This window comes from Carlito syrichta, unplaced genomic scaffold (genome assembly GCF_000164805.1).
Source record: "Carlito syrichta isolate Samal-C Ts95f unplaced genomic scaffold, Tarsius_syrichta-2.0.1 Scaffold308920, whole genome shotgun sequence".
NCBI classification, from domain to species: Eukaryota; Metazoa; Chordata; class Mammalia; order Primates; family Tarsiidae; genus Carlito; species Carlito syrichta.
The window spans coordinates 36,672-45,898 of NW_007253016.1; the positions used below are offsets into that span (position 1 = coordinate 36,672).

At 35.5% G+C, this 9,227-nt stretch overlaps 1 protein-coding gene across 1 annotated transcript in view; it reads left to right on the forward strand.

The window, feature by feature from the left end:
* DCBLD2 (discoidin, CUB and LCCL domain containing 2) overlaps nt 1–9,227 on the forward strand; it is a 57,520-nt gene that overhangs the window by 20,757 nt on the left and 27,536 nt on the right. The window contains exon 2 of the mRNA XM_008066427.2: nt 580–717. Coding sequence (XP_008064618.1) covers nt 580–717 — 138 coding nt within the window. The remainder of the gene's footprint in view (nt 1–579; nt 718–9,227) is intronic.

Sequence of the window (9,227 nt, forward strand, 5' to 3'; positions counted from 1 at the left end):
AGACATATACCCTGAGATTCAAGGTAAAGGCTGTGGATGGATGGTTACATCTGTGACTTGTCAGATCATAGTTAAAGTCATGGGAATGAACCTGACCACCAAAGAGATTGAGTAGAAATCAGCAGTCCTCAGAAGAAAAATTGAGTAGATCCCAAAAAGGCTTGAGGGGTGTCCTCAGGTCGGGATCTAGGGGAGCCTGAGGGTTGTGTTAAGAATCCTACTGGTTGACTATCAGTTCAGTTGTGAGCCATCTGCCTGCATGAAATGTTTCAAGTTAATTCTTTTAGTTCCTTGTTACTGTTTTAAAGCATATATGTGTGTTTCATATGAAATGAATTGTCATAAAGTCAGTGTTGCCTGTACTGTTTTTTTCTTTTGAATCATTTGAACAGTTATTACTTGGCTTTTTTTTTTTTCTCCAGAGTAATTTGTGATTTTTCAGTTGTTACACACTCTAGTCATTATTTTGTACTAATTTAATAGCCCATTTGGTATATTATTCTGATTCTGTTACCTACATTACAAATATTATTGACTTAATGATAGTCACACCAATATCTGCTTTTCTTTCATTCCTAGGCAAATACTGTGGTCTGAGGTCGCAAATGAACCATTCAATTGAGTCAAAAAGCAATGAAATTACAGTGCTGTTCATGAGTGGAATCCATGTTTCTGGACGAGGATTTTTGGCCTCATACTCGGTTATAGATAAACAAGGTAATTTTCACCTTATACAATGACTCCCACATTTTGCAGTTGCATTCTGACAACAAAAATGAAATGTTTCTTTAAGTGCCTATTATCTGATTAGAATAGAGTAGAAAGACTGAACAGTTTAACACATACATAAATCTGATAAAATTAAATGAGTTTCAGAATTCAAAAATTTAAAAGCGCATTAACTTTCATATAAAGTCCATGTACTTCCCTTTCCTTAGTATAGGAAATACTGTAGAACACAAATTTTAATAGCTCTTTAAAAAATTTATGAATTATTGAAATGTAGCAGATCAATCTGTGGCTTTACTATTCACAGTTTGCCATTTTGTAGTTCTGTGTTAACAACCATATTATCATTCTTTTCAAAGAAAAGATCTCATACCACCAGGAGTAGCCTGGGGAGTGCTGAGACAGTACAAAATAAATATGAGGTATTTTCTAAATTGCTGTATTTAGGATCTGAAGAGGGAAAAATTAAAAGCAAGGCTTTTAAGTGGAATAGAATCTACAACTTCCCTGACTCTGAGATAAAATGCAAGAGCTATGTGCAGTCCCTTGCATATTTTGTCTGCTGTGACATGTATTCATCTTCCCTGCTGTGTAGGGAAACTGTGATAAGAGAGTGAAGTGTTGCTAGTACAAAGATATGTTACAGTTATCATTTACATTAGAAATTATTGGTTATTTTTATATTCAACAATGAATTAACTAAGTTGACCGTTGATAACAAAAGCTGAGCTTTTACTTCACATTGTGTAATGGGAAAATTATCACAAACCTCCTGGGTGTGAACATGTTGGCCACTGGGAACAACGTAGCAAAGCAGGCTGCTTCTCCTCAACTACAATGGGTTTGAGAGAAACACTATGTCTCTTATTAAAGCTTTCACTTAGAATGTGATAAAGGAGAGAGCTGTTGTGTGTGAAGAGGAATCTGGTTTCCCTTCGTTTTCCTTAGCTACAGAACAGGGTGTGAATGCTCACAGAAGCCCTCAGAATGAGAAAGAAAACTCATTTGGATGGAATAGTGGAAAGAAAGGAACTGGAAACCTTATGCCAAGTGAACAATGAATGTGTTCACAGAGCCGGGAAAACTCAGGCAGTGTTACGCTGTGGCAAGGACACCAGGTAGCCCTAGAATCAAAGCCTACCCTGCCACAGGCTAGCTGGGTAACCACTGGCCGGCCACTTCACCTCTCTCAGGCATGTTTCTGAATGGGTTAGTGATGGGACTGGATCTAATGAAATGTGTAGAATCTGTAGCATACTTGTCGCAGGACTGCCAATGTTATTTTCCTGCTCCTACCATGTTACACATTTTTCCTTACCCTTACCCCCAAAAGGGTAACACAGGTAAGATGATAATGCATTACTATTCTCAGTTTTATTTCTTGAAAGTCTTGGGTTGTTGATAGCTGAGAGAATAGAAAAATAAGCAACTTGTTTCTCATTCTCCTTAAGTTTCTCGGTCATAATATCAGGTTAAATTATTTATTTTGATTTATATCTTCCGTTTTCTGACTTTGTTAGTGAGTTGCAAGTTTCTGAAAAATGAATATACTCTCTTTTTTAAAAAAGTTTTTTGCATTAGATTCTTGAATTATGAGGCTTTTGACCTACAGAAACCTGAATGTCTTGATTAAAGTTACAAAAGATTGAAGAGTGACCTCAGATAAAAGAATGAGTGTACTGTAGACTTACAAATCTCTGTGCCAAATTTAAAATGCCTGCATCACTACTTCAGATAAAACTTAGCTTCTAGAGGTTTTTGAAATAATCATCTTAATCAGGAACTCGTTTGTTTGTTTGTTTAGTCAGATTCCTGTTGCCCAGGTTGGCAGACAGTGGCAAATCACAACTCACTGCAGCCTCAACATCCTAGACTCAGGCGATCCCTCTGGGGACTACTGCTACATGCTACCCTGCCCAGCTAATTTTTTCTTTTGTTTTCTTTTTGTTTTTTGTAGAGACAAGGTCTCACTATGTTTCCCAATCTGGTCTCTACTTCCTGGGCTCAAGTATTTTATCTGCCTTAGTCTCCCAAAGTGGCTGAGAATACAGACATGAGCCACCACACCCAGCCAAGCAACTTCTTGATAGTGACACTTTCCAAAGGCATATCATTTTGGGAAATCCTCATTTTACAGCTGTCTCCTGATGTCTTGTTGTTGTATTTTGTTTGTTTGTTTATGTCTTCATCACATCCATCAAACATTTGTTTTATCTGAACTAGAGTGAATTGGCTAAACTATATCCAAGAGAAGACTGGTTGAATTTCTTATTACTCCTTGGGTGGCCTTTCAGTCACAATTTCTTGTAATGATTCATTCACTCATTTGAAGACTAGTTGGCTTTGGTTGGGATCCTCAATGTGTTTCCATCCAGGATACTTAACTGCCACAATGAATTCTGTGATTATTTTCAAGGAACCTAACATGCCGCCAGCTTAGAAGCTTAGTTGAAGAGTTAGAGTATTGGGGAATGAAAAAATTGTGAAAAATCTTCCTTCAGTGGCTACTTCATTTGTTATACTCTCAGGAAGACTTGTTAATATTATGCATATGTTGTTGGTAGAGTTATGATTTTCCATGAGATAGGCTAATTTTCATTAACTTGTGCAAGAGAGAGCCCATTGCAAAATTGTATTCCCTTGGAATATAAGATTGGAAAAAGACATTAACAAATGGTTACCTAATTGCAATGTGATGTAAGTGTGATGAAAGAATCATGCAAATGATAGGATCCAGGGGAGTGTTGGAGTATAGACTAATAAAGAACAGGTCTTTTCTGAGGAAGTAGCTTTGAAGCAGAGAAGTGAAGGACTAATGGGAGGTTTCAGACAGACAAGGAAGGAAGAACATTCTAGGGAAGACAAAAGCAGGTGCAAAGGCCTTATGGTAAGAAGGAGCTTTGAAAGGATCTGAGGGGAAGAAAAGCTAGCATAGCTGGAGTGGAGAGGGTGGCAGGTAGGGAGGTGGGGTTTGAAATGGTCTCATTATTCAGAACCTTATAGAAAATGTAAGGGTTGAAGCTTTTTTCTAAGAGTGCATAGAAGCTATTAGAGCAGAGTAGTGGTATGACTGGATTTAAATTTTTGTTTGTTTTTATCGTCTTCCCTACTGTGTGAAGAGTGAGTTGTAGAAAAGGAAGAGTAAATGTAGGGATGCCAGTTAGAAGAGCCAGATCAGAGATGATTGCATTAAGAGGTCTCCTTATAAATGTAGCTAGAATTATGCTTGTTTATAGACTTTGGAATCAGACATATCTTCTACAAGGAAACATCTTGCAGAGTTAGGCTTCATCCTGCTGGAGTTTAAGTCATAGTAAGAGGCTTTAGACACAAGGAAGCTCCCTTGGCTGGAACTCTGAACCTCTCTTAATGCTCAGGTTGTTATTTAGGACACTGTTCCTGGATCCTCTTCTACTTTTGTTTTTAGTTTTCATTAAACTTTTTATAGAACTTTAGGGTTTTTTTCCTCTCTACTGTTTTTAATGATCTTTGAGTAGTAGTTTCAACCTTTTTAAAAAAATTATTCACTTTTACCTGTATACCTCATTTTCAAAAGATTGTATCTACCATGAAAGGAAAAGTTCCCATTTCCCCACTAGGCAGCAAACACAGATGCGTAGAAATATGAATCAAGACTTCCAACAGTTATGAAAGGACTGGTATTTCTGCTCCAAGTTGATATAATCCCTTCAAATTCCAAGTGGACTTTCTGAAAATTTGAAGATGTGTGTGGACCTTGGTGTTATTTTGGACATTCATATTAACAAACACTGTTGAGACGTTCTATAGAGAGAAACTCCTGAGTTACTGTGGTCTTACTCAAAGAGGCACAACCAGCCATTTAGAGGTCCATGCTTGACAACTCTGATCTTTTAATCTAGTATGATAGTAAATGCTACTGATATTTCATTCTAAAAAGCAAATTTACAAACATAGCATTTACCATTGGACTTAAAAAAATGAAATGAATTTTATAGATGAGTGATCTAATTCCTGTTTTTGAATCTCTGTTCAACAATGGCCAGTTTGTAGGAAGAACTCAACATTTCTAGGATGATTCTGGGCAATTATTTTTTAAAGTTGTTTTAATTATAGAACAGTGAACTCAGAAGACATACCTGCATTTGCATTGAAAGCCTCAAGTCCTTGAAGACAGCTTTTTTTCACAGGCACCCTAATTGTTGCATGGGTTTGTGTGCGTGTGCCTGTATGTGCACAATTGATTGGAAAGTGGTAATCTTGGTATTCTTTTTGGGGAACACATGAAATCATCACTTGAAAGGTAATGTTAAATATTACTAATTAATTTAGATTTTGCCAAGCCAGAATTTTGTAGTGGTCAGTCTAAAACATGCCTTTATTTTTGTGGGGAAAGATAGTAAATAGTTTAAAGTTTCATGTGAAATAAAATGATCCAATGTAGATATTAATGTATTTCCTAATTAGAACTCATAGACATTTGTTCATTCATTGTCTGCCACCCCTTAGAGTCTGGTGACAATGGGCTTAAGACTTGTGAACAGCTGAGCCTGGAAAATATTCTCATTTGACAGGGTTATTGTGCTATTTGACTATATGATGGATTATTTTTAGAATTAACACCAATACTATTCAATTTTTTTGATTACTACATTCTTTGACCATATTTTTTGCAAATAGTTTCCATTTCTTTCTTCATACATCAGAGTACATCAATTTGTAAATGAAACATAGGGCTGAACAGATAATTATTTTCTAATAGAGTCCAAATTTCTGTAACTAGTTTTTGTTTTGTTTTGTTTTCTGCATGGAATGCTTTTGACTTTGAAAATAGAGTTTGGATTCCTTAGATTGTTTGCTGTCTTAACTGTACAGCAATTTTATAGAATCTGTTTTGTATCCAGTAGACTACACATAGGTTTCTAATTGTAATTTTTATACTGTGTTGCAAATTTTTGTTTTTGTATCTAGCAAATGTTTTAAAACTTTGATACTATTAAACTAATCTTAGTATAATTTTACTAATGAAGTTTTACTTTACATTTATATGTTTAGATATGCCCTTATTTACAAAGAATGAATGTGTGTAATATTTGTGTATATAATATAGTGTGTAGAAAAATATTTGTAGTTCGGTGTCAGTTTGTAAAACAAAGATGCTGATGAATAAAGTGTTAGCCATTTTGCAAACAAAAAGAGTTTAAAACAATCTGTTAAGATGCTGTTAACCAAAAGAGGCAATTCAGTTTAAGGGGTAGAGTTTATTCTAAGCTAGCATATAAACAACCTGTAGTGAACTTTAATGGTTTTAGTGTTTTCTGTGTGTTTCATTTTTTCAGTATGCTGAATAAAGAGACTACATATGTGTTTGTTGTCTCGTGCTACATGATGGCTATTCCTTCACTGTTGATAAATACTACTGTGTTTGTTAGTGTCCTAGATACTGTGTAGGTCGCAGAAGAATTGTTTTATCTTTTAGTATGTCTTCTCTTCATTTTTTGATATATAAGAATTTAGGTATAGAAAGAGTTTGACTTTACCTTGATAACCATATGTTGCTTATAGCCTGTCTGACTACATGGCTTATTGCTTAGGCAGCTAAGCCATGTCTATACCATCCATTAAAAAAAAATTATTTTCATCTGAGAATTTTTTTCCTGAGCTTCTGCTGTGGACTCTGCCTTCAAAGATGATGGCATTGTAACATTTCTAAGAGAAACATAAGATTTAACCTCCACTCGCATATGTGAAAAGGAGAGGAGAGGTAAAATACCTAGTATAGTATCTGGTGCTTAGTAAATGTTCATTGATTCTGAATCACAATAAATTGTGTTGTATTGTACATGTAAATTACTCATAACAAAATTGCAGCTGGTACAAATCAATGCCAGATTCCTAGCATAGAAACAAGGAATAGTCCTAAGATCACACAGTAATATTGTCAGGAGAACTTAGCAGCAAGACCAGGCTTATTCTATGTTCTGTAGCACTTGAACAAAGTAGTTGGTCACATAACCACAATGCAAGGTTACTGAGAAGTTGTGAATTAGAAAGCGAGACTACATGTTCCTAAAGGCTTTGAGACATTGATTTTTTAAAGAATTTTAGAGCAAGTAAAGGAGAAGAATTTATAGGTGAACATTTTCTTGCTTCTTCCTATGTTTTCTTATTTTTGGTAAATAGTACAGTGAATTAGGAATATTACTGTATGCTTGCTTGAGTTATAATAAATATACTTAGGCTTTCCTTTAGAAGTAAATAATTAAAAAATAAATGGCTTCAACTGTATAGAAATTATACCCTGCAGGTAATTTAATTGGTTTTATGTTGTTATAAGTGATGGGTATTAACATGAATAAGAGTCTTTTTTTCCAATTTAGACTAGAACACAAAACAGAGTGTTAATTAGGAGGAAATCTAAATAAATGTATTTCACAATTCTGTAATCTCAGAAATAGCCAATGAAAACTGTCAATAAGAAATATTTATAAGATAGTAGCAAATGTGCTGATGGTTTTTTATTGATTTGTTAAAATGTTTATCATATTTTCAGGGTATTATGTATGAGTTATAAGGTTTCATGTGTAAATATTTCATGAACAGTTATAAAGTTCTAAGACCTTTGTAATTATTATGTATTAGAAAACTTTAAAATTATACTTAATTTTTTTTAAAAAGAGCCTGTGTGTATCAGTTGTGGCTGTTAGTACATAACTAATTTTGTAGCTATCTTAGAAAATCTGATGTTTGTGTCATTAAAAAAAAAACCCTGACATTTTCCATTCTGTTGTTGATTATTGGCTTGCCTTCATCACTGTATTTTCTTCAGAATTACATTTTCCTGCCTTCAAAGCCCCATCTGAGGCCTACCTCCTCCAGGAAGCCTTCACGGATTAAGGAAGGCAGATGAGGAAGGACAGAAGTTCTTTTTATAGGGAGTATGATTAATAATCTAACCCTTTGGGTTGGATTCTACAAGAGTTAGATTTGGGTTAGATTCAACACTGCAGGTGCTCTTTTTGAAGCTATACAAGAAAGAGAGAGAATGCCAGTTTGTTCCAGCAAAAAACCTCTTAGTGCATTCTGCTTACTACTGCTGTCAGTCTCTGGTGGAGAGCACCCAAATTAAGTGCATCATATGTGCAGTACTTTCTGTATGTTATAATAGTCTTTTGTATGTATTGTCTGATTAAAATGACCCCCCAAAAACAACCTACACAGAGGCTTTTAGTTAAAAATGTGTTAAATCAGTATTGTCCTGTACTTCGAATATCACTGATTTTCTGGTATTATAGACCATGTTAAAGTGGGTCCAGCAGGATAATTGAGTGCTTTGTCAGTATTTATTATTATAATCTAGGCACTTTACATGTAATAAGTTCATCTTTTATGTTGCTTGGTCCAGAAGCTTTAGCGTATCTTTGACCCTTCTCTATCACAAACTTCATGTTCACCTGCTACCTTTTGGAACATAAATGTACATGTATCAGACTTTGACCTCTTAACAGCTCCACAATTATTACTTTAGTTCAAATCATTACCAACTTTTACCTCAGTTAGGACAATACATTTCTTACCTTTGTTTCTGCCCTTTTTCTGCTTCCATCTGTTGTCACTCCAACAGTCAATGTGATCTCATTAAAGTGAAAGTCCCCTCTCACTCTCAAATGTCCTTACCTCCAAGACCCTGAGGCTCCAGCTTCCCGTGACTTGTCTTACTTGTCTTTCTCTGCTCGTTCTGTCTTTGAACATGCCAGGCATGTTCCCACGCAGGGCCTTTGATTCTCACTGCCTGTTCTCAGATCCACATGCCTCAACCTCCCTTGGGAGTTCTTTTAAATGTCGCCTTCACAGTAAAACCTGCTGCTTAAAGTTGCAGCTTCCCTAACTTTCCTGAATTTCCTTGCTCATCGTTTTCCTAAAGGGTTTATCACCTCCTACACACGTTAGTGTTTTCCTCACTAATATTGTCTACTTTCTCCTATGCCTCACCACTCCCACCACTAGAGGTACACTTATATACAGGGAATCTTTTCTGTCCGGTCTTTGTTTTATCTCTGGTGCCTAGGTAACCACTAATCTACGTTTTGTCTTTCTAGATTTGTTCTGTGTCTGGACATTTTATTTCCATGGAATCATAATGTGTGGTCGCTTGAGATGGGTCTCTTTCACCTAGTAGGTTTTCAAAGTTCATTCATCTTCATTTCTTTTTATGGACAAATAATCTGCCATTCTATGAATATATAGCAGATTTTGCTGGTTCATTCATCAGTTGGTGAACATTGTGTACCAATGTTTGTGGGAGCGTATGTTTTTAATTCTCTTGGGTATATACCTGGTAGTGGAATTGCTGGGTCATATGTTAACTCTATATAACGTGTGTGTGTGTGTGTGTGTGTGTTTCTGTGTATGTTTGTTTGTTTATTTATTTATTTATTTATTTTAAAGATGTGGAGTACAATTCAGTTAGGTATACAAGTGTTCATTATGCTGGTACCCTTGTTGATGAGGTGTGTCCT